At 34.7% G+C, this 27,647-nt stretch overlaps 1 protein-coding gene across 2 annotated transcripts in view; it reads right to left on the reverse strand.

The window, feature by feature from the left end:
- Nucleotides 1-27,647, reverse strand: part of CHCHD3 (coiled-coil-helix-coiled-coil-helix domain containing 3) — a 356,184-nt gene that overhangs the window by 9,481 nt on the left and 319,056 nt on the right. For both annotated transcript variants that reach the window (XM_001367264.5, XM_016426166.2), the window contains exon 7: nucleotides 5,871-6,006. In XM_001367264.5, coding sequence (XP_001367301.4) covers nucleotides 5,871-6,006 — 136 coding nt within the window. The remainder of the gene's footprint in view (nucleotides 1-5,870; nucleotides 6,007-27,647) is intronic.

Here is a 27,647-nt window from a genome sequence, read left to right on the forward strand (position 1 = left end):
GAAGGGCCAAAGGGTTAATAAGGTCACAAGGTTGAAATCCAACTTCCAGGAATGACTGTCTCTTTACAAAAGAGAAGACTGAAAACATTAGGTAATGAATTCTTTTTTTGGAAAGAGCAACCATTAATGGAACATTTCTTATATCAGACCAGTCATTTTAAGCATAGTCATAAATTGGTGCCTTTTTGAGTTATCATCTTGATGAAGTACTTTGTCATCACTCTCTCCTATATTCACTGCCCAACCACCCTCAACTTTCATCACTGGTTTATTTGGGTCTCAATTCTTTCTTCTTACTCTATTTTAATCTTTTAAAAAAATCATTTTAGGGGGCAGCTGGGTAGCTCAGTGGATTGAGAGCCAGGCCTAGAGATGGGAGGTCCTAGGTTAAAATCTGGCCTCAGACACTTCCCACTTGACCCCCATTGCCTAGCCCTTACCAGTCTTCTGCCTTGGAACCAAAACATAGTATTGATTCCCAGACAGAAGGAAAGGGTTTAAAAAAAAATCTTTTTACTTCAGTTTCCTTCCACAAACATTTAGATTAATGGATAAGAAAGAGAACCCCTGCTACTTTTAAGAAAACCATTCACTTTGAGCTTCTTTTCACTTAAAACCAAATTCTATATGTTATTATGTATGGCATTTGGTCAAAAATAGCTTTTTCTGAAATTTCCTGGTTGTAAAATCTTAGTTCTCTACCATAGTCACTTATCTATTTCAATGATACCCATCAAAAAGAGCAAAATTTTGATGGGCACTACATATATCCTTTCTTTAATATATTAAGCTTATATTCTATCTAATGTATGTGCTATGCAAGCATCAGAAGGCATTAAGAAATACTAATAAGTGATAAAAAATATATTTCACAAAAGAGATCTATAAAGCCATTGTCCTATTTCACTGTCAATGGTAACAATTACATGTTTTTGGCTGATTTACTTAGGCTGAGTAAGTTATGGCTATGTGTGACCTCAACATAGACTAGCAGTTGTGTTTAGTTTCAGAGTCACAGATTCCATCTTCACAAGCTCTGTCTAACAAATGAGAGTTATTTGTAATTTGGAAGAGAGGAGACAATAGCTTGCTCAAAACAACTCAAAGCAATTGAAGGTTCTCTTCACATATGGGGACAACAACAACAACAAAAAAAACACCTCACCAAAAAGCACTATAGAATAAAAGCAAAGAGATTAAAGTGAGAGACATATTGGCATCCTTCTTTCTATACTGGAATTTAGGCATTACAAATACCACTTAATTCATCAATAAATATGTAAAACACTTATTATGTCAGGCACTATTTTAAGTACTGGGGATAAAAAAAAGGGATGAGTCTATATCCTCAAAAAATTTGCATTTTAATGGAAAAGGAAAAAATGTACATACATAGGGGTTTATGTATGGTATGTGTATATATATATATATATATATATATATATATATATATATATATATATATATGTAGGTATGTTTGCATGTATTATATATATAAGGCTATAGTAGATAGAAGGTACTCTCAAAGGAGAAGACACTAGCAATTAAGAGATCCAGAAAGGCTTCCTACAGAAATTATAGCATTTGATCTCAGTTTTGAGGAGAGTAAAAGATGTGAAGAAGGTGATGAGAAGAAGGGTATATACTAGGCTTGGAGATGAAGCATTTTGTGTGAGGAACACAAAATGGAGTAGATACAGAGTACAAGGAGAGGAAAAATATTTAAATCTAGAAAGCCAGGAATGGGCCAGGTTGTGCCTAATTTTAAATGCTAAAGAAAAGAATTCACATTTGATCCTACAATGAGCAGAGGAATGGTATGGTCAGGTTAGAATAACTCTGGCAGCTGAATAAAGGATGTATTTAAGTGGAGAGAGACTTGAGGGAAGACCAATTATGAGTTATTACAATTTTTTGAGCAAGAAGTGATAGAAACTTGAGCTAGCAAGGTAGTTATGTAAATGCAGAAAGGGAATATATAAGGGAAATATTGTGGTGATAAAAACAAGATTTGGCAATTGATTAGATATATGGGTTCAGGAGGAATCCAGAAGAATGGTGGTGTCCTCAACAGTCATGGAGAAGTTCAGAAGAGGGGAAAGTTGTGGGAAAAGGTGAGTTCTATTTTGGTCATGTTGATTTTGAGATGCTTATAGCTTATTTAAGACCCTCCTGGGTATACCAGTGTCCCCAGACTACCAGTCCTGCTTCCAACCAACCTTGAAACCTTTGTCCAGGGAATCAAATTATGTAGTCATCACCTGACAATTGCTTCAGCAGGAGCTTCAACCTTTGCCTCCTTTGTAACCACCAAATATCCAAGAAAAACAAAATTTTCATCAACAAAGTCTGTGGCAATTAAAGCTCAGAAATGAAAATTGGTTTAGGAGTGGAAATAACATTAAAGAAGATGTATTACCATCTGTTTTGCCTCTGCACCCTAAGCACCAATGGGCCTTATCCTTGATTTGCAGCTGAAACATCTGAAATGTGTTGTCTCCCTTTGTTAGAATGAAAGTTTCTTGAGAGTAGAGTTTCTTGTTTTCCTTTCCTCTTTCCTATTTTCATCCCCAGAACTTTGCACAGTGCTTTGCTCATAATAATCACCTAATATGTTTCCTTCTTTCCTTCCTTCTGGAAGAAATTAAGAAAAAGAACTTAAATGGAGGAAAACAAATATACTAGTGAATAACATTTCATTGCTATAGAAGATTATTCATGAGAGAATATGACTTACATAATCTTAATACTCCTTTCATATATAGATATGGGAGGCATAAGTATTAAAATAACTGAACCTATGGAAGCGGATGAGATCATCAAATCAGAGTATAAAGAGAAGAGGGTTTGGGCTGGAAGTTTGAGAGTGACTACAATCAGTTGGCGTAATATGGATTAAAATCCAGCAATAGAGACTAGAAACAAATGGTCAGAAAGAGGAGACCAAGGGAGTATGGTGTCATAAAAACCTAGAGACAAGAGAGTACCACAAAGGAATAGGTGGTTAACAATGTCAGATACTGCATAAAAGTCAAGAATGAGGACTGAGAGAACACTTCAGTGAACTGAGAATACCGGAAGCCAGATTTCAGAGTTTTAGAAGAGATTGAGAGGAGAGGAAGTAAAGATAGTAAGGATGTGGGAGAAGTGCTCTAGAAGGATTGAGGAGAATGGAAAGGGATATGAACAACTGCTATGGTTAGTGGGATAGGAAATCCATTTGGGAAAAGTAGAAGCAGCTTGCTATACACTGAAGGCCCACATGATATTAGCCAGCTTAAATCAGTCATGAATCCAATCATCAAGGTTCAGTGACTTCTTTAGCTCCATTCAGCAGCATAAATAGGAATGAAGAAGGTAGATGATAGGAGAATTCCAGGGTTGGTGTAAGAGTATAAGAATTCATATTAGAGGACACTATAGAGTTGAACTGATTCACTCTGGCACTGAGACTGTGAGGAGACTGGTGTAAACCTCAAATTTCCTTAGACTTATAAATGTTGGAAATTTCACCATTGGGATATTTCATACTTGGAAAATTTCTTACTGATAGTCTATTGGAATGGGAACCCCATTGGCATGGGAGGTTCCTTCTCTTCCCTTCTTAAGATTACTTTAGGACAGAAACCCTTTGCTGAACAATGGAAAGGACTTTGACCTATGCTTAAGCATAGAACAGGAATTTCTTTGAGTCTTGATTGATTTTAGAATTGATACAATGGAGATACTTGGAATAAATCTCCACCCTATTCAGTCCTAATAGGATTGAGTAAGGGCTGCAGCCTAGATCAAAATTTAATTATTCCAATCTCTACCCTACTCAAGTTAACAGGATTTAGAAAGGGCTGTAGCAAAGGAGTAAAGATTTAATCATTTGAAAATATGACCTTCAACAGACATGTGCAAAAGCCAGAAACCTCTGGGCGGTCCTGGGTTAAGCTAGAGCCTCCATTGGCACAGGGAAATTGATGAACAGGGATTGGTAGATGGGAGAACTGAGGGGAGGAACTTGGATGGTTTCCTTAAAGATAGGGGGTCTGAAGACTCGGGGAGGGGGAGAGTTGGTCGGTGTGGTTCCTGTGGGCTCTGAGAAGGTTTGCTCTGAAGGAAGCTGAAGGTGGGGGCCTCTGAGACTGTTTCTCCATTTTGGACATGTGAGTAATAGGGACTGATCTCTTTTCTTTGCCCCAGCTATCTAAGGGCTTGGGCCTTTTGGCCCAGCCTAAACAGAAGGGGTATTTAAGCCCTATTCCCTTCTCTCCCTTTTTCTCTCTCTCTATCTCTAATTCCTTTCTTACTCCTATTGTAATTAAACTCCAAAAAAGGCTGACGGCTGACTTGAGTTTTTCATTTAGGAATTACATAGCTGATTCCTTGGCGACCTTAAATTAATATATATCAGTCTTTTAAAGTGATTCCCTTGTTACACTGGCTAGTGCATGAGATGGCCTGATGGGCGGAGAGGCTGGAGGTCATGGTGAAGATGAACAAGAGTTTATGATTGAATAAAGAAATAAGAATCTTGAAAGTAATTCTAAAAACTATGAAGAGTTTATAGGAGGATGAATTGGGTTGACATTAACATCTTTCTTCCAGTTACCACTTTATCCATGTTAAAAATTACACTAAATGGACACAAGCACATACATTTTATATACTGGGTCTGCTACTTTTTCCATTGATTACCTTGTCTACAATATGGCACTAATAGTAAGTTAGAAAGGTTTTGTTACTCAAATAACAAGTCCCAAGTGTTTGAGTTTATATTAATATGGCAGGTTGATTTTATTAAAGGCTTATCAGAATTTTCTCCCAAAAAATTAAATATCCAAACTTCAGGTTAATAGTGTTATTCCCACTAAGTACTTTTTAATAAAAGAATCCTGCATATACTTTTAAAGGTAATGCATGCACTTTAAGTGACAGAAATGAGCAGTGAGACCTTTAAAAGTATCACAGTCTTTCTAAAAAATCCTGGTCATATTTTTCCCTTACTACTACCCAAGTCCCAATCAGAACTGCCAACTTCCTATCTAATATATACAGAGAGTGTTAGAAATTTACAGTAAGTCATATTATTATAACCTTGGCAAATTAGATCACAAAAAGACATGCTATGTAGCTCACACAATATATACATTTGGGTTAGAAGGTCAGCTACAGTGAGTTTTTCACCTCAAAGATTCTGAGATTTCCTATAATTTCAACTGCTAAGGGTAATCTAAATCTAAATCAGTTACATGATAAGGCAATTAGGTGATACAGTAAGATAGATGTCTTGTTCTAGGTTTTATTATTAACTTTATCAAAGTACCTAAATTGGAGAAAACATGCTATTCAATATCACTTAACTGCTATATGAAGATTTAATGAGAGAATATGGCTTATAAGATACATTTAAGACTATTTTAAGCCTTTCTTATATCACATACCTAGAGCCTACACTTCTATAGTGAACTCTACAGATTGATGAAACTATTTTAATAGGGAACACATCCCTGTATCCTATTTTTCTGACTGCCATGGAGTAATAGATAGCAACTTGACTCAGTCAAGGGTCCTGGATAATGTCCCAAGAGCACATATTATTAATTCATTTAAAAACATTTATTAAGTACCTTCTGCATGCAGAGTACTGTATGAATGTGCTAAGGACACATTTCTAACATAATTTGTTATATGGGATGGCTACATAGCACATAAACAAGTCAAAAATGAAACTTGAGGCTGAAACCCTTTACATGAAAAAAAAAATGGTTTAAGCACAATATTTAAAACTCTAATACATGGATGGAACTTAATGATGATCTAAAATACATTTTCCATCATAATTCTTGTGCTGTTCAAGTTAGCTAGACCTGTACACCCACCTGTTTGGCATGATTGACACAGTGCTGGTACTGGGTGGCCAGAGTAGAGCAGCTGAGTGTTTGCTGAGGGTTCTCCCGATAACATTGGAGAATTTTAGCTTGCAGATCAGCACAGACTGGATGAGTCTCATAGCGTCTGAAAAACAAACCAGAGAATAATTAGCTATAATTCAAAAGACAAAAGTGAAATGATATAATGTTTTTAAAAATTAACCAAAGTGACTATTTTACTATTTTAAAGTTAGAAAGACAAAATTCTGTCTTCAGAGAAAAATGGCTATGACATTATAGATTGAAGTGGAGACAAGTTAGATAATTTCCACTAAATAAATCCTACTAAGCGACAGCACTTAAGACACTGCCACTTACTATTTGTCTGACCTTGGGTAAGTCACTTAACTTTGCTGGGCCTTAGTTTCTTTATCTGAAAAATGAGGGTGTTGAATTCAAATCCCTTTAAAGGTTTACATCTATGATCCCAAGAACTCGAACTATTCACTGGTAAATAAAGTTGGGCCCTTAGTCTTAGCTACTTTGGAAATTGGAAAAACTTCAAACATATCAGACATAACAAATTTTTTTGACAAATATAATTTTTATTTGAGTGTACAAACTTCATTATAATACATAAGTTTCCCCTTTCTAAAAATTTATAATCTCCCCATGGTGTATAAGGAAACACACATACATGCATTACCAAAGTAAATTAAAATGTGCTATATAAACTGAAGCTACCCTTTTTGAATAAATGGATGAAAAGGACTAAAAGAGTTAAGGTTATAGGGATGGTCTCTCAAGCATCTGGGATAGTATCTTTGCACATAGGAGATAAGAAATTTGTTGAATTGAATTGACTGGTCATAGATACATATATATATATATATATATATATATATATATATATATATATGTGGCATAAACTGCCCCAAATAATATATAAATTTATAATATGTTCAAATTAGCTTTTGTTCTATAAATATATCTTCTAAGAATCTAAAATTAATTTCCACAAACATAATTTCTGAATAGCACTATTTCCAATTTAATGGGTTAAAAAAAAGAAAAACCCTAGAGAACACACACAAAAAAGAATGCTCATCAAGAAAGAAATCCATAGGTGATAATTTTGTATCCTCAATTACTTTTATCCAATGTGCTAGGCTCTTACACCGTTTTCTAGAGAAGAAAAGTCAAATGCAAGACCATGCTATTTCTTATGTGGCAATTTCTAAAGATATGATATATAGCTAGAAATATGGGAATTTCCAAAATTTTATGTAACATTACCAATGCTCCTATCATGCAGCTTTGTCATCATTAAGAATGAATTTAAACTTAATTAAAAAACTCAACTGTGCTTTAAAGTATTGAAGTACAGAACATTATCCTAATAAAATTTATTTTTACATTGATTGCTCAGATTACAGTGGGATATTTTTCATTTTATGAAGTGCTTTCATCAAAACAATCCTGTGAGGTAGGTAGTACAAATACTATCTCCCTTTGAGGCATCTTCCTCTTCATTTTATTTTTTTAAATCAACAAGTCAACTGAAGATATTTCAAAGAATGACAGGAAGGAAGGAGCTAATGGTCTAATATTCTGCAAAAAGGAAATCAGTCAAAAGGAAGAGGAATGTTCAACAATGAAATTCTAACCAAATAAGTAGACATTCTAATGGAGAAGGAAAAGGAGAACAATCTAAAGAGACCTTGTGGTTCTACAAGAACATAATTGGCAAACTCAAATTTCTCTTTAAAGGCAGATATGGAAGCAAGGGCAAGTTACTGCATACATATATAATGAGTCTTGTAGCAATAGTATCAATAGTTCTAAGGACTTGGGATAACTTGAAACTAAATGCTAAGAACCACAAAAAGAACTTTTAGAAAAATACTCTGGAGAAAAAAAAAAGACTCAGCCAGTCAAGATGGTGGCTTAGAAGCAGTGAAAGTTCAGATCTCTGAAAACCCTTCCTTACCAATCACAAACTGAATGCTCCTAGGACACCAAAATTCAAACTAAACAACAGGACAGACCGGGGGAACCCTCCTCCTGGACCTGGGTCAAAAGGTAAGGCTCCCCAAAAGCCAAAACCCTAGAATACTCAGATCTAAGGGGTAGGCAGAAGGAAGGTCCCAGGACCCATCAGTGCAGAGCCCTCAGGGCCGGCAAAAGGGCCTCAGGGCTGGCTATTCTGAATTTCTCTGATTATAAGAAATTTAGAGCACTTTTTCATGTGCTTATTAATAGTTTTGATTTCTTTGACTGAAAACTGCCTGTTCATGTCCCTTGACCATCTATCAATTGGAGAGCCATTCAACTTTTCAATGATTTGTATTAAAGCATATAAGGCATTCTTTTTAAATATGCAATGACAGGAAGGTGCATTAGCCTGTTGGACAAGATAATCAGATACCAAAATAACTTCATCACTCTAGAATGACAAATTAAAATAGAACAAGGTGAATTTATTAGAACTTTAATTATGTTAATTCCTACATCTGGGTTCAAAAATTTTGCCATCAGAAGTACAAGATAGGAGAGGTATGGTTAGGCAACTATTTCTATGAAAAGGCTCTTGGGATTTTAATGGACCTAAAAACAATCTCAATGTGAGTCAGTAATGTAGCAAGGCTACTAAAAATTGTTTTACAAATTTGATTTTAGGCTCCATTTAGAGATGTGTAATGTCTAGGACGATGATACTATTGCTGGATTCTGCCAACATTTGACATCTGGAATACTGTGTTCAGTTTTAGATGCTAGGACTACATGCTGGGTTCCCCAACTCTGACAGGTGAACCCATTGCCTTAATTTTTAATGGTCTAGCTTCCTTACATGACAGTACGTGGGTGCCCCCCACTTTGCAGTATTCCTTTATGTGTATCTTTCCTCAACAGAATGTAAGTACACTTGTGGCCAGTGTCTTGCTTGTTTGTATTTAGTCTGTAGAAGAGAACTTATTCAAGTAAAGTGGAGGAAGAGAGGCATGAAATCAGTCCTCAAATATTCAAAGAACTGTCAGGTGGAAAAAATATTAGACTTATGCTGCTTGAGTCCAGAGAGAACTGGGAGGAAAGTTGCTGAGAGGTAAATTTAAACTACACCAGAGAAAATTCCTGTCTATTAGAGTTATCCAAAAGTCAAAAGGAAAATCTTAAGGGAAGATGGGTTCACCCTCAATGTAGGTCTTTAAGCCAAGACTGGGTAAGACGGCCACTTGTCACAATATTATGAAGAGGATTCTTATTCAGGTCTGAGTAAGACTTTGTCCCTTGAGATTATTTGGTTTAACAACAATCATGTTGTTAGTACCAGGACCCAAATTCAAATTTAGGTATTTGGCCCCAAGTTCAGTATTTTCTCCACTCTAGCATATAAATTATGGTGAACAATGTTGCAAATATGTATCTAATTGCTCTAAGAACTCACAGGACAACTGGGCTATCTTTAACCCAGTGAGATAACTTTGATGAGAAAAGACAGAATAAAAAATGCTGAATAAATATGCTATTTATCCCCTTTTAACTACCACATGGAGAAGACCATATGATGGCACAGGTTGCCATATAATTAGGTATCACAGGGGAAATACACACCATTCACATATCTACTAGAATTCATTTAATAACAAAAAAGGTTTTTGAATAAGGTACTTTAGCCTAGAAGCAAGCATTTACTGAGTTGTACTATAAGAATTTATGTATGAGTTCTAATTTCAAATGTGTCAAACTACACTTTTATTAACCACAAGTCAATTATGTTTCTCTTTCAGGTCTCTTGATATCCTGGTTGTTGATCACTTATGCTCTAAGTATTTACACATATACTAGGTCTCTTTTTGTATACTTCAATCTGGTATTGATGACTGGAAGTGGGGATGGAAGTAGGGCCAAAGGGTAGAAACTAACATAAATGTTCCCCAGTGACTGGAGCACACCCTGGACTTCTGCCTGGCTTAGTGTGTAAGGGGAAGGCTCTGCTTTTTTAATATTGATCTTGGATGCCTATTATGCTGCTCTAATGTATTGTTTTTGCTTTGGGAAAATGCTAAATGAGATTACAGTCCAACATTAGAAGGCCATAAAACACAGGCCATGGCACCTTCCATTCCAGAAAGTTTAAAAGAAACTTCCAATATGCATTATGGTAAACTGTCCATATTGCTAGTTAATTGATTTCTATTAAATGCTTTTGTTGTTGCTGATATAGAGCTACTACTAGAGAAAAATAATAATAGGCACAGTGTCAGGATATGTTGGAAGGAAAATTAAATCTTTTCTTCAAGGAACACTTTTAAAATATAGTTTCTTTTTAGGTTAAAAAATTTTACATTAGTAAAGCAGCTAGAATGACAAAAGAGAAAGATGAAATACACATTCAGAGAAATTAGCCTCATGCTAAAAAAGGGCAGCAGAAAAAAAAAAACTTCTTAAAAATATAACATTTAGTAAAAATAATTAAAAGGAATTAGTTCATAATTTAACCAATTAACTTCCAGGCCCTCAATTTCTTAATTTGTAAAAAATGATAATGGGGGGTATAGATATGGGGTTCTGAATCTGAAGTCTTTTAGAGAATCATGTTTTTTAATACATAAAAATCAAACAATATAGGTTTACAAAGGAATTCAATTGTGTTGAAATATACTTTTTATATAATTTATGATATTTATATATTTACAATATATAATAGAAATTATACATATGCATATGTATACACACATATTTAAGGATCCTGGTTTAGAAAATGGTAGCATTAGCCTAAAATATCATTCAAAAGCTTCCATAAGTAAAAATCTATTGGACTAGGGTAGATAAACCTAATCTATAATAATCAATGCTTTTTTAACTTTTTTAATACTCTTATCCCTTCTGTCTTCTTTTTTCCTGTATTTTTTATCTAATCTTATCCCTAGTTCTCTTATTCTACCATTTGACTGTAAATGACATTCATAGGTATTGCTTCATGAAACTGGCAAAACTCATGACTAGAGAAACATGCCTTCTCTGTGATGGTGGAAGAGGCTTCCAAAAGAGTGTTAGGCCCTTCAAGAGTACAACTAACAAAAATATATTATCAAATGGTAGTCTTGATTTGTTAAAATGTATAGATTCTCATGAGGTGATCATGTACATTTGTTTTCCCTAATGTTAATGTTGTATGATTATTTAAATAAAATATATAAGAATATAATTCAAATATTCCTTTTAATCTTTGGAATTTTCTTGGTATAAATCAAGTTATAAAAGGCAGCTTGTCTTCTGACCTCTTGAATAAAAAGTTACACTCTACTGATCAGTTTTAGTGCTTATTGCTGGTTTCCCCATTACTCAAATACCTTTTATCTTAGAGAAGTGTCTTGGGAGTTTCTGAACATTACATTTTGAGGAAACTACTTAGTTATTTTTTTCAGTACAGGTAACATAAATAGCAAACAGCAAAAATAACATCATGAATTTGGAAGGAGATAAAAATATGCAGATAGCTATTCTTCAAGAACTCTCTCCTCCTTAGAGTTCCAAAGAACACATTTAATGTAAATGAGTTTGCAGTCACAACCTCTGAAGATTATCCTGTCTCTCCTCTTGAGAACACAAAAACTATTCCACTGAAGTATAGGTTCACAAAAAAGACCCCTTTTCTATATCTGGACCATAGTAAGAGTTCCATAGACATTACAATGACATACAATAGACATAAAAATGTCTGTGCTGGATGGAAAACCCCGATTTTCTGATCAAGATTCAACACTATGTGATTCTTGAGGGTTACAACTTTCTAATACCAACTCTAAAAGCAGGTATACACATATAAAAGGTCTTGCAGTTATACAGGATAATCTGATTTTTCCAAATCATGGGGTTTGAGTATAGTTTTAACTAATCTCCTGAGAATATAAAAGTCTATTTATATTTCTGTGATCCTTTCACTAAATTTTAAGCCCAGCGATCAAAATGTATGTGTATTTAAAAGAACTATGAGGATCTATAGTATTTTAAAATAGGTGATTTATCCTATGTTTTAGAATTTATAGCTAAGTAGAAATGAGTGCATATACTAAAATTTATCAACATTCAGTCATCTACAAATTTGAGAATACCCGAATACTCTCTCTTTTTTAGCATAATATGAACAGTGTCATCCTTTTCAATGTTAAATCAGAAAATAACAACAAAAAAATTCAACTTGATGTAATTTTTAAAATGTTCTAATAGTTGGTAACAATTGGTAGGAAGGATGCATCTTCTATGTGGACCAAAATCCAATTTCACAATTATACTTTGGAGACCATATTATTTTGGAAAAGGAGATAGAAAGCATTGACTGCTTTCTTGTTTTCATTTACATTCTTTTGTGCTCTGTAATTTCTTTCCGATGAATGAAAATGAAAAAAGGCTTTTCCAATAAAAGCCCGTTACTAAATCACAAAAGCCAAAATTATTTTTTCATCATTATATCAAAATGGAAAGAGTTATATTTCAGAGTTTTTTGCAGTGACTCTGAATACAATTCACTCAGCTTCACTGTCAAATGAATCAATCACTTAAGGCTCTTAAACTGTTACCCCCAATGATTTTGACTCTAAAGCAATGGAGTGGAAAAAGCTACACAAGTGCATATTTAGCAAGAAACTCAGCTCTGACTGAAGGGACAACAGATTATGCATAATTTTGTTCCATAAATCACAATTCTTGAAAGGATAACAGTAGCAACTGCAGCATGGTAGAAAGAGCCCTGTATTGGAAGTTAGGACCTAGATTCAAATGTGGCATCTGCTATTTAAATGGCTATATTACCTTGGGTAAATAATTTGTTTTGCCCCATTTTTCTTCCTTTAAAATGGAAGGAAAATGGAAAAATGGAATAAACAACATTCTTTTACTTCATAGACCATTGTGGTCAAATGAGATAATATGTAAACAGTTTTATGCCCAAAGGGCGACAAAAGAATATCTACCCTTTGACCCAGCCATAGCACTGCTGGGTCTGTACCCCAAAGAGATAATGGACACAAAGACTTGTACAAAAATATTCATAGCTGCGCTCTTTGTGGTGGCCCAAAACTGGAAAATGAGGGGATGCCCATCAATTGGGGAATGGCTGAACAAACTGTGGTATATGTTGGTGATGGAGTACTATTGTGCTAAAAGGAATAATAAAGTGGAGAAGTTCCATGGAGACTGGAACAACCTCCAGGAAGTGATGCAGAGCGAGAGGAGCAGAACCAGGAGAACATTGTACACAGAGACAAACACACTGTGGTATCATCGAACGTAATGGACTTCTCCATTAGTGGTGGTGTAATGTCCCTGAACAACTTGCAGGGACCCAGGAGAAAAAAACACCATTCATAAGCAAAGGATAAACTATGGGAGTGGAAACACCGAGAAAAAGCAACTGCCTGAATACAAAGATTGAGGGGACATGACAGAGGATAGACTCTAAATGAACACTCTAATGCAAATACTATCAACAAAGCAATGGGTTCAAATCAAGAAAACATCTAATGCCCAGTGGACTTACGCGTCGGCTATGGGGGGTTGGGGGGGGGAGGAAAAGAAAATGATCTATGTCTTTAACGAATAATGCTTGGAAATGACCAAATAAAATATATTTAAAAAAAAAAAATATGTAAACAGTTTTGTATAAATAACAACAAATTATATATGCAAAGCATTTTGTATAAAGATCTAAATAAATATCAACTATTTACTTTTGAGAAAGAAACAAAACCCCTGGAATGACTGGATGCTATAGGAGAAAGATCAGAAAGAACTAATAAACAAGAAAGCATTTCCAAGTCCTCAATTTTTTAAAAAGGATATTAAATAAAAAGTTCTAAAATAAAAATAATCTTGTAAAAATTAAGCACAGTCACCTAATGTCCTAATGCACTGATTTATTAACTTTTTTTATGAATAATGTGTACAGTAAATAAAACCTAAAGATACACTTTCCTATTCACATGCATTTCCCTTTAAAAAAGAGACAAGAAGGCATTTATTTTCAAAGTTTGCCAAAGTGGCTATGTTCTCTTAAATTTCAGAGATGAGAACTGTGAGCTAGGGAAAATGTGGGTAAGGGAGAAGTTAGAGGGAAAATGACCAAAAAAAGCTGAATTTGTGACTCCTCCCTTTCATATTTGTTATATAGCAGAAAGAAAGGAATATATAGAATTCTAAAAGTTTTATTTAAGCATGATAGCTTCAAGCTATTAAATTATTTATTAAGTTCCCCCTTTGGGGGAACCCCAAATACACACACACAAAAAAATCCCAATTCATATTCTTCATTCTTGTTCTCAGGTATGCCTGCCTGATTCTCCCAGGATGTATTTTCCATTTAATCAACCAAAGGATACAAATAACTTCCATGATGGGTTCATTCAGAATATTATCTGTGGAGAAAAGTTGGCACACATCCTGTTCGTGTACATATACTTAGAAAAAGAGAATTAATCTGCTGTTCCTTCCAAATACAAAAGATTTTTTTCAAAGGATAATCTTTTAAAAATGCAATATATTATTGTGTAAAAATCTCAATTAAAATGATCCTAGCCATATTTAATGTAGTTAGGTATAAAAAATTATCAGTTCAGTTTTTTAAAAAATCTATTATATCTAAGTCACTTGGTATGGTATAAATAATAAAACAACTTGTAGATTGTTCCCCCATCACTCTTTTTTTTCAATTGGCTATTGTGGTATGTGATAGTCTCTGAATTTTAGATTATTCATCTTTAATAAATTATATACACCACAAATTTGTAGAAAGTATAAAATGGTTTAAGGACAAAGATGGATAGATGGTTAATGTTTAATAGATAAAACATTCAGATTTATCAATAATCCAAAATTAACAAATATAACTAAGAGCTCTGTGAAACATTCCTCCAATCTCACAAAATCTTAGCAATTAAAATTCAAGAGCTGGGATTGTTTTAGAAATTGAAAATAAATGTAAAACAAATTATAAACACTGGTATATATTGTGAACTAGTTTTATCCGGTTATGTGAAGAAAATTTTCTGAATTTGGATTATACATTAAAAAAATACTAAGAATATTGTTAATGCTTAATAAATGTGAAGATAATAATGCTATAACAAAAAAATAAACATTCACCAAGATAATCACAGTTTTAAAACTTTATTGTTGAGGGTACATTATTCATTTGAGACACAGAAAGAGTGCAGAGTTCCTTGAAAATAGTAGGATCTCAAATTTGTTCAAGAAATTTAAAGCTTAAAAATACTAAGGTGTCTGGAAAAGCAACTCTCACTTCACAAAAAGATCATAGTATGTGAAGAGGAAGTAGTCTTTTCCCTTTGACAAACAAATGAGTAGAAGAATAAGCATATGTCCAGAGCTCAAAATGTCAAATTTGAAATCCCACTGGATATGAAATCAATGTTTGAGCAAAAGCAAGTAATCTGACAAGTCAAAGTGTTGTCATTTGAGACATTTGTATAAGGTTTTTAGTCCGGGATGGGGTAATTTATTAGTGAAAGCATGGCATTTAATCCCACCTGACTAGTTAGGTTAACTATTTGCCTGAAAAATCTAGAACATTAACACTAAACTCAAAGTAAATCAAATGCTAAGAACTTTAAAAAAAATAATTGATAAATTACACATATATACATAACCAAATGATATATTGCAATGATTAGCATAGAATCATAACTTCTATTACTCATGTATTCATAAACACAAAGCATTTGTAAGTAGATTATTGTTCTTCATTTTAATTTTCATCTTCGAACTCAGAGTAAATCAAATCAAATCCTAGGAATCCTGATTCCTATGCCTGGTATTTTACAAACTCAGAAAGGAGTGAAAAACAGTCTGGATTAACATGTGGATTCATATATACTTCTGCAAAGCTGAACAAATGTTCTGCCACTAAGTTGGAGCAGACAGAAGTTGAAAGGTTAGAGTGAAAATGATGGACAGAATGACAGTAGGGGGGGTGGAGGGGAAGAACTTGGAGAGTGACTTTGTCCTGACTCTCTTTCTTGGCCCTTGGACTTGAGCCTCCCTCCCTGTCTCTCGATAGAATTACCTCTATTCCTGTATCTTTCCCAATTGTGTGCTCTACCTGGATTCCTGTTATCCTGTCATCGAACAAAAGGATTGAAGGGGAGCGATTTGAACTGAAAGGCTGGTCTTTAGGGGCATCAGCCTGAAGAGATAGGCCCAACCAGCTCTGAATGTCAGAACTTTTTCTTCCTCTTGCTATCTACTGCTAAAGACTTTGAACTTAAGAAAACTAGCACAGATTAGCATAGACAGGAATAAAAGAAACCCTCCACCAGCCTGCCAGGCCTGGCCTCAGCTAAAAAGCTGAAAGAGACTCAAATCCAATCTAGGGAAATCCTGATTCCCTTTTTCCCTGATACCTCCCCAATCCAAACTTGTTATTAAAATTAATCTTTATTTTAATAAACCAAAGTCAGATAAGAGGACTATCATTTCAGGGGGACATAGAGGGAGCTGAACAGCCATTCAATGATAAATAGTCCTTATTGGATCCCTGCTGGGGGAGGTTGGTCCAGGAGAGGCTTGTCTCTGGGGGGATCTGGGCTTATCTGCCTTGGGATATCCTCAACATCAATCAATAGAGAAGACATTCCCTCAGGCTATCATAGCTGGCCCATTTCTTGGGAATCCCATTTCGGAGCCTCTCAGCAGGGGGTATCTCTTCTTTTACCTCACCAGAATCCATATTTCCTCTGCCCTTTCAACTCCTCCATTCCCTGTTACAAAACCTTCCTTATCCCCTGTACCTCTTCAATCCTCTACAATCCCTTTAACTATTACAAGGCTACACCTGAGGCTGCAGTAAACTCTGTAATCCTTGTCAGTAAGGTTGCTTATTGAGGCACAGCTACAACTACAGGGCAGGAAGAATGATAATGCTGCTAGCACCACTGCTTAGTATTAGGTTTTTATTCAATAGTAAGATAAAGATAATACTTGTACTATCCAATTTACAGTCTAGTTGGGAGGGCCATGTGACAATTATGTAAAGCACTATATACATGAAAGCTACTTTTAGCTGTGGAGACCAGAATAAGATTCATAGACCACATTTAAAAATGGAAGGGACCTCAGGGGTTATGAGGCTCAACCTCACATTTTATAGATAAAGAAACAAGAAGCCTAGAGAAGTTAGGTGATTTGGTCAATGTAATAAAGGCGTCTAATGACCCATTTCAAGTCTATGACCCTTGGCTCCAAATTGGGCTTTTTTTTTTTTAACTGAATAGGGCTTAATGCCAGCTAGAGTTCTTGGGAAATCCTTCATGGGAAGTGACAGAGACTTTTTAGGAAACAAGATTTAAAGCCTGAAGCTGAAACCATTAGTAGGATCTTTTTAGCCTTATTCCATTTATACTACATCACATGCTATATAGTTATAGCAGAACTACAGGATATTTCCTAATTTTATCCTACTCTTTTCCTTCTCTATATATTTGTGAAGCCTAATGGTCCTAAAGGATGGCCTGGGGACCTCAAGTCCTCAGATATTTTGGGGGAAGGGGGTCTGTGAGCTTAATATATATATATTCACATTACATAGGTATATATATAAATATGTGTAATATATTATATTTGTACAAATATGTATGTCTACATATTCTCAGAACTTCAGAGACTTTACAAAAAAATCATATATTGGGGCACAAAGCAATTCAAATAAATGTAAAAAAGTAGAAATATTGAATATATTCTTTATAGATCATAAATGTGGTAAAAATAGTGATCAATTAAAGGAGTATAAGCAAAAGATACAGACAAAAATTGATTCTTAATACTGAAATTCAAGGGGGCAGGTGGGTGGCTCAGTGGGTTGAGAGCCAGGCCTAGAGATGGGAGGTCCTGGGTTCAAATCTGGCTTCAGACACTTCCTAGCTGTGTGACACTTGGCAAGTCATTTAACCCCCTTGCCTAGCCCTTACCACTCGTCTGCCTTGGAAACAATACACAGTATTTTTTTTGTTTATTTTTAATTTTTATATTTTAATTAATTTATTTTTATTTTTTAAGAAGGTAAGGGTTTAGAAAAAAGAAATTCTAAAATTGGTCAAAGAATGAATCAAAAAAATAATCAGGATATAAAAGTTAAGAAGAGGCAACATACCAAAATCTCTGGGAAGATGCAAAGGCAATTTTTAGAGGAAAAAATATATCCTTAAAAGTGCATTACACAGGAAAAAAAAGAGGATTAATGATCTGGATTTTTAAGTAAAAATGAGAATGCCAATAAAACAAAATAAATATAAGAGAGGAAATATTAAAAATTAGAAGAGAAATAGCTAAATTAAAAACAAAAAAAATTATTGAACTAATAAAAAAAGTCCTAAAAATAAGTAATTCCTTGGGAAAAATAGCAAAATGGATAAACCTCTTAGCCAATCTAATTAAATGGAGGAAGGAAAATAAAATGAACAAAATAATGAATAAATATACATTTTAAAAAATGTAGAAAAAGGAACTTACTAGTTTATATGAGAACAAAATTGAAAAATAAAAAAAGAATTATCTAAAAAATATAATAGATTCATATGGAGAGAACATTAAAGATCTTGAATAATTTTCGATAATGAAACAACTTCGTTCAAAAGGAGCTGCAAAAAAATCCTCTGTGGGAATTCTATAAAAGTTTTAAAGAACAATGAATACTTATAACACAAAAACTATTTTTAAAAATTGAGAAAGCATTCTACCAAACTCCATTTATGAAACATAGAAATTAAGTAAGAATCAGCAATTTTAGATAAACATAAAAATATAAATTATCTAGAATAGAACTCCCTAATTGACCAGAATTATTCAGAAAGTTCAGACCATTCTCATACCTGATACCATAATAAATATACAGATAGCAATGAATATTATGAATACAGAGAAATACGGTAAAGACTTATGTGAACTATTACAAAATGAAATAAGTAGTAAAATGATATAGATGGCTACAGCAATATAAATGAAAAGAAAATCACAACCAAACAACTGAAAATGACTTCTTTAAAATTATAATGACCAAGACTGACCACAAAAAAAGAGATGAGAAGACTACCCCCACTGTCAACCAGATTCTTTTCAGAAGTGAAGACCATGGATGCTGGAACATTGTATATAACAGACTTTCCTCAATATATTGGTTAGTACTACTAATTTTATTTCTTTTCTCTTGAAAAAAATATTTATTATAAAGGATGACTGTCTGGGAGTGTTGTCAGTTGGAAATGGAGGTTATGTAAAAACAAATGATATTAAGAAAAATACATTTTAAAAAAGATCCTGGCATGTTTGACCTCTAATATGAAGAAATTTAGTAGATGAATATGTGAAATCTTCAACTTATATAAAAAATTTACTTAAGTCTGTGTAAAAAGGATCGAGGTTATATTATACTAATAAGTTCAGTATGAATCAATGGTATGTGAGTTGCTAGCCTAGAAAAGCTAAGTACTCTTTAGCTGTGTTAAGAGAGGCAGAATTCTGCTATAACTTAGTAATTATTGTATAAGTAAGGAATGATTGATATTCTCAAAATTCATTTTTCAGTGGTGAAAAGACCTCAGGTTTTTTTTTTTTTTAATGACTTTGGTCCTCTTCTATCTTTCACAAATCTTGTGGTTCAATCCTTTAATGCCAACAAAAACTATGTCCCCTCTGGCATGGACCTCTGTGTGTTCTTGATATAATCTAATTTCATCTTTTTCTTTTCTGCAGTAGAACTGTAATGTTAAGTTGAGCTCCATTTTTCTTGAAAAGATTGTTATTTTTTAAAAGTTTTTATTCTGTTGCTTCCTTCCAGTTTCATTCTTTTAATGCCCCTAGAATGACATAGCTTAGTTGAGTCTTTTGCCAAGTCTTCTTTAAATTTACACGTCCATCATATTACTCTTGATTATCTTATGACATAATTTTGTACCATCTTTGATCTATGATTCAAAGTCCTCCCCATCTTTCCACTTGACACAGAAATTAAATGTTTACTGATTATAGCAGTTTCTTTCAGTTTCCATAGTGATGGTAACTTACATTGGTTAAATTAATTCCACATTGTCCTCATTGGTATCATTTTCCCTTCATTTATTTAGTTCCCATTTGGGGGTACCAATAATTCACTTAAATAGTCTGGGTTGGAACTATTTCAATTGCATGCCACCTATTTATATAATTGTTATTTTGTCCTTTAATTTTTTAACATGTGGTCTAAGAGTACACAGTCTAGCCATTTCACAGATTCAAGAATGCCTCCTACTACCAACATAGAAATTTTATGTCTGTTAAAGTATAAAAAGTTTCATATCACTGCTGCTATTACTTCTAAAGCATCTCCCTCAAGGGAAGAAGAGGATTTTCTTTTTAAACAACAAAATCTTGAATAGCAACTTCTTTGTCTGAGTACTAGTAAGGGAGTTGAATTTTATGTATCCCTGTTAAGCCTTAGCAGTAGATGAGTGGACACCAATAAATAGCAAAAACAAATGGCTTAACAGTTTATTATTTGTACCTACACAGTGACAAGTACAGTACCTTACAAATAAAGACACTTATTAAATAACAGCTGAGTGAATTTTAGTGAACTTTGTAAGGTTGAGGGCATGGAAGGATTTTTTCGAACCCTGACCTGAGGGCTGAAACAGAATCTGTGTCAGTTGGAGAGAGCAAAGGATTCTGGGAGGAAACTGACCTGGGAGAGTTTTAAGGAGCTTCTGGGGGTTTTAGAGCTGAATCCTTGACCTGAGAAGACCTATTTCTGAGGTTGGGGGTTCCCCAGAAAGCCACCTGGGAAAATCCTGTTCTACTTTCAAGCTTCAGAGATTTTTCTTCAATCAAACATCTCCTAATTGAGAAGATACCTCAAACCCCCAAAAGGGCTGTGGACACCCAGAGGAGGGGACCCAGCTCTCTTGCTCTCCTTGTCTCCTTACCACTGTATCAGAGCACCTGCCTTCCTGTTAAAACTTAGGCCTATTAGATAATTATAGAGAATAAAGTTGTGGGATTTATTAGCTGGGGATGGGTCAGAGAAACCCGGGGTTGCTATACCCTCGCTCCCCAGGCCAAGGACTGAAATAGGGAACTTTAGGGTTACCTTACCCCACTTTCCATTACCCAATTACCTAAAGAATGCTATACTGAGTATAGGTTGTTAAGGTTCATGAGTCAAGAATAACTGGGGGTCTTCTGAGCCAACCCCCTCTGAGGTTAAGCCCCTGCTGGGGTTAGCCTTTATAGATCCTCCCTGTGGGAGAGGTACTAATGACATCCTCAGATTTAGCTAATAAGGGAAAGCCTGTTTTCAATTCCCCTTCAGCCATTTCTTTCCTCAGGGAACCCAGTGCTGTAACTGACAACTGTCTCACACAGGATAGAGAAAGGCAGTGACTAGATCCATACAAGCTTGGTCTCTCTCTCCCTCTCATACTGATCCTGTTCCAGAAGTTCTATGCTTACTTCACTGATACACCACCTTTATCAGTGGGCAAAACCTTTATTTTTACTCAAGGCACCTCCATTTTTACAACTTGAAATTTTAGAACTAAAAATTAAAACCAATTTAGTCCAACTCCCTTGTTTTTACAAATAAGAGTTAATGACATTTGCCCAATGTCATGTATCTGGGTAGTAGTAGAGACTTAAACCCCCATGTGGTGTCTCAAACTTTAGTGTTTTATTAACCCATGTAACTAAATTAATAACACGAAAATGGAAGAGTGAAAAACAGAAAATATTGAAGTGCATAAAGTACATTATGTGCCACTCAGAGCCATATGGACAGATGGCCTTGTCCACAAAATCATTTGGAATATACAAACTAACTTGATATTCAACTAAAAGCTATTATATGAATTCCTTTATGAAGTTTATATAAAAGTCTTTATGTAAAACAACATATAAAATATATATCATGTATATGTGATATATGTATAATGTGTATATACATATATATATATGTATAATGCAACTATTAAGCTCTATAATTAATTTACTGTTCAGGGACCTAAGTGGTATATAGTGTTATAAGGGTTTTCTAACCTTATTGATTATTGATATAGTATGGTAATACCAATAAATTTGTCCTGTGTGGACAGGCTGTTGGTGTGACTGCTTTGAGAAAAATGGCTTCTCAAAGCAGCCTAAGAATTCTGGCTCAGCCAGTTGTATAAAAAATATATATATTTATTATAGGCAAAAAAAAAAACACCTCATGAAAGGGATAGTAAAAGGAAACAAGTGGAAAAGAAATTCTTATAATATATAAGTCCCATAGCTAATAATTCTTACTCTAATCACCCAAAATCTGATCTGCAAAGATCTTGTTCTTCCCCAAACAGAGTTGAGGCCACTCTCACTTCCTATTTTATCTAAATCTCCCCAAAACCTTAATCTATCTACCCTAATCTAAATTATACACAAGAGAAATAAGTTAGGTCTCTCTCTCTCTCTTCCTTGCTGTATAGATGAACAAAGAGCTTTGAATCTCTACAGCCTCTCTCCACTCACACAGCAAACCTGCTGGGGCTTGCACTGATGTTTCACCCAACAATCTCCTTCATTTGTCATCTTTTAGATGAATTATTAGATGTGAAAAACACTGAGATTTCCTAATCTCACTGAGCAGCTCTTAGGGACCTCCTTTCAGAACAAGGTCAACCCAAAGAGTGAAAGGCACTTGGGTAACTGTCTCTCAAAGCACTCCGGGAAAATTCTCTTACCCATAAATCCATCTGAGATTCCATTCAGATTTGTTAAAGAAACCTAACTTATAACTATCTTATACATCTACCAATTAATTATGCTACTTAACTCTATTTCCTAATGAACTCAATTAATAAATATTTCTCTGGAATAGTGCATAGAGTTTCAGGCAAGGAGTAAGACAAACTTGTGTTAGAATAGACACCTATTAGCAGGATGACCCTGAGCATGCTACCTAACCTTATTCTGGCTCAGTTTCCTCATCTATAAAATGGAAATAATAATAGTATCTACCTCTCAGGATTTTGGGAAAGAAATAAGACAATATATGGAAGCACATTGCAAGCCTTATAGCACTACATAAATGTCATTACATTATTATTATCCAACCCATGTTATACGTTAAAATTACTTGCATTGATCTATTTCTTTTTTCACCGTTGATAAGAAAAGTACACCAATAACAGTTTCCATAGGAACTAAATTCACTTCAGAGGATTAGAAGTATCAAGAGATTTTAAAAACAAAGGCAGAACAAAAAGCCACATTCAAACAAACACAACAGTTTTGTTCTTTGGATATTTTTCATCCAAAGAGATCAAAGAATGTAGCAAATATTAACCTGTGAAGTTCTTTGAAATCAGTAGGAAATTAGATGATAAGCAATATACAAGCATTTAGGATATAGTTTTAAGAAGTGATGTATTTAAGTAATTGATAAAGAACTTGGATAGTTAATCATCTTTTCTAACCATTCCATTCATAATCTCTCCTAAAGTATGTGACATCTAGTAATGAATATTTTTGGGGTGTATGTAGCGGGGAGGGAAAAGAAAAATGTGATGAATTTTGTCTAATAATTATGATAATCTAAAAAGTCCTTATGATGCTTTTAGCACATTAGATATATTTCCTGTGGAGGATTTACAGGAAAACATGGGCAAGAACTACACAGTCATATATGGACAAAATATTTATAAAGATTACCTCATGGATCTTTTGAAGTATTGATATATATATATAATACAGAATGTGAAGTCATTTTCAATTCAATTAGCATTTTTTAAATGTCCATTATGCAAGGCTCTGAACTATGTGCTGGAGATACAAATATGAAATAAGATACAAATTCTGTCCTAAAGAAGCTTATAACTTAATAACTAAGACAGTTATACTAACAATTATGACACAAGGTAGAACATAAGTGCAAAGTAGAGTTCTAGGGAAAGAGCTATGAGAATTATAAAATTAGTATTAGTGAGTTTTCAGTAGGGTTCTCAATAGGGAGGTGTTTTTTAAAAGATTATAGAATCTCAGGGTTGGAGGAGTTGTCAGGGGCCATTTAGTTTAATATTATTTGAACAATAATCCCTTTATAAAACCTAACCTACAAGCAGTCATATCCATCAGAAAATGACCATGATTACCTTGATATCTCATTAACTCTTGGGTTGATATTGTGGGCATTTTCTCCAATGGTACCACCAATCCCTACCTTCTCATCCACTACCGGCAAGTTATGTAGTTCAAACCACAACACTACTTCCCAAACATATCATTCCACTTTTGGAGAGCTCTAACTTCAATTCAATCTAATATCAGGTCTAGATTGTTCATACTTGAAGAAAGGAACCACATCCTCTTTAAGTATTTTCTTCAGGCTGAATAATCTCAGTTCCTTCAATCCTTAACTCTTCCTTTACTGCAGTCTCTGATTAAGAAGTGGCCTTCCTCTATGCCAGTCAACTTTTCTACATGGAATTGTCATCTTGTTCTCTCCTGTGCTCTCTAGCAAGATGCCTTCACTATGATTATTCACCTCTCCCCTGAATCTTAAATCTCTCCATATTCCCAGGTTCTTTCTCTGTTGTCTAAAAACAAGCTTATATTTCCTTCATCCTTAAAAATATATCACTTGGGTTTTTGTTTTATAAGATTACTCACTTAAAATGAACAATATGGAAATATGTTTAGCATGATAACAAATGTATATCCCAGATCGAATCACCTGCCTGTACTAGGAAGGGAAGGAGGGAAATAAATTTGATCATATAATTTAATAAAATGTGTGTGGAAATGTATTACATGTAATTGATGAAATATACATGATATAATCTAATTTTAAAAAAATATTTCATTCATCAGAATATGCCCACTAACTTCTGTCCTGTTTCTTTCCTCCTGTCCTCAGCTAAACACAATGCTTCAATTTCCACTCCTTTTATTCTTCTAAATCTTTGTAGTCTGGCTTCCAACATTATTATTCAATTGTTTTTGTTATCTCCAATATTTACCAAAAATTAATGAGATTGTCAAAATGGAATCTAGAAACCCCAAACTTGTAACCTAGTAAGATCTAATGAACCCCAAGTTTTAAGACTAGCTTGTAAGTTGGAGACCCCAAAGCTTGTACTTGTTCCCTGTTCCTGTGAGAATCCACCCCAAAGGGAATCTCAGGCTAGCCATTTCAGACTGAATAATGGACCCTAGGTAAAAGACAATTCCCAGGTGGGGCCAAGCCCAAGCCTCTTTAGCACAGTAGGTAGCCCATCAGTCTCATAAGCTAAATGTCCTGAGTTGGATCCTGGAAAGGAGGGTATGATACAGTGGGAGGGGCTTCTGGAGACAAGAAGAGTCACTTAGCTTCGGCTTGGCCCCACTTGATGGGGATTGTCTTTTACCTTAGGGTCCATTATTCAGTCTGAAACAGCTAGCCTGAGATTCCCTTCGGGGCAGATTCTCACAGGCACAGGGAACAAGTACAAGCTTTGGGGTCTCCAACTTACAAGCTTGTCTTAAAACTTGGGGTTCATCAGATCTTACTAGGCTACAAGTTTGGGGTTTCTAGATTCCATGTTGACAAGATAAACATAACTATTAATAACAGCAGCAATAAACTATTGTTCAACAGACACTAGTGGTATCTTAATAACCAAATCTAATATCTTTATTCTTCTTCACTTATCTGTGGCATTTGATAATGATGACCACCTTTAAGATACTCTCTTCATTCTCCATTTAAGTCAATCAATATTGAGAAATTCTTTTCACTCTGAGTTTTCACATTACTTGATTCTCCTGGTTCTGCTCCTATCTATCTGACTATTCCTTTTCAGTCTCCTTTATGAGATCTTCGTTTAGGTCATATCCATTAACTATGGAACCCTTTTCCATTCTCCCTCTAGACTAGTGGTTCTCAAAGTGTGTACAGAGACTTCTAGTAGTTCCCCATGACCCTTTCAGAGAGTCGGTAGGGTTAAAAATAATTTCATAATTCTAAAATATTTAAATTTCTAATACAGTAAATATCAGGAGGTAACCCACATAAACCAAAGCTCTTGGGAGGAGGCAATCATCAATAAGTTTTAAGAATATAAAGGGTTCCTGAGACAAAAAGTTTGAAAATGCTACTCTAGAATATCTTTTGTGATCTCAACAACTCCTATAAGTCCAATTCTTATCTTTATGCAGATTATTCTCAGATCTGGTTCTAATCTTTCTTTTGAACTCTAGTCTCAAATCATCAACTGCTTTTTGGACATTTCAAAGAGGATGTTCCCATGGCATCTCAAATCCATCTCTTTTTCAAAATTCCCTTTCATTCTAGTCATTTAGGTTTGTAACTTTGGTCTTATCCTTGACTCCTTTAGCTTGTTTCACATATCTAAACAGTTGCTAGACTATATTGTTTTCATGATTTCTTTGTATCTTCAATATTTAAGACAGTGCTGGCACATTAGTAAGTACTTCATAAATGCTTTCTTATTGAACCAATCCTCATTTGTTAAGCTCCCAAGCTCTTCACATTCTGACGATATGTTTTAGACACTATCTAGTTTATTATAGTCTTTAATAAAACTTTGAGGTCCAAATTCAACACAATATTCCCCATGTTATACAGCAAGGATAGTACAATGGAACTATCACCTCCTGGGGCCTGTGTTTTATGCCTTTCTTTCTATTATCTAATATTAGTATTTTGAGTTACAATACCACACTACTGATGTATAGTAAACTTGAAATTACACTAATAATCTGACAGATCTTTTTCAAAAACAATTTAGTCATTCTTTTCCTATTTTACATTTGTGAAATTGATTTTTTGAATACAAATAAGATTTTACATCTATACCTATAAAATTTCATCTTTTTATATTTGGCTAAATGATCTAGCCCACCAAAATTTCTTTCAATCTTGTTTCTGTCATCCAGTATATTGCTGCCTTTCCCTCCTAGGAGTCCCCTGGTAAATGTGTTAACCAAGTTTTCCCAGTCATGGTTCCATACCTGTAGCAATAGAGTGTCCACGGCTGGAGGGTTTAAACAATTTTTTAAATATAAATATATTTAGCAATCCCAGGTCAAAGCAGTCTAGGAAGGTAAAAACAGGTAGAAGTTGCTAGGCAAGGAGACCAAAAGCAGAGAATAAAGATTTTGCCTTGGATCCTAGGAACACCCCCCACCCCTCCTCACCCATAAGAGTCCAGAGCTGTCTTTCTAGCTTCCTTGACCAAAAGGCCCACACCTAGGTCTCAGATCAATCCACCTGAGGACAAAGTTAACTCAAACATGCTCCCCAAGGTCTAAAGTTTCACAGTGGTTTGGTTCATAAGGCTCTAGTTGGTGATATGGAATGGGAGGGTTGCCTCAAACTAACCCAATTCACTGAAATCCTGGCCTCTCTTTGGGCCCCTACCTTAGGGGGGCCCTAACATAGGTCAGTCAGAGTCACAAATATCAACTTCTTTGTCTACCCTCTTGCTGCCCTGACCTCCTGGCTAAGATGTGTGTTGCTTCTGGCCCATTCAGTTTACTGGGGCACACACAGCTTCCAGCCTATCCAGATGGCTGTGGCCCACCCATAGTGCTTCTGGATTACTCAACTACTGTTCACTCAACTGGCTACAGTCTTCAAAAAAGATGCCACTGCCCTTTTCATAGTTTTGTTGCCAATACTATGGGAGCTGCTGCCTGCAGGCTGGGTAGCTCACTGTTTACTGGTTCTATATTACCTCGATACTGCTGGAGTTAAGTGCCAATACTTTT

This window comes from Monodelphis domestica, chromosome 5 (genome assembly GCF_027887165.1).
Source record: "Monodelphis domestica isolate mMonDom1 chromosome 5, mMonDom1.pri, whole genome shotgun sequence".
NCBI classification, from domain to species: Eukaryota; Metazoa; Chordata; class Mammalia; order Didelphimorphia; family Didelphidae; genus Monodelphis; species Monodelphis domestica.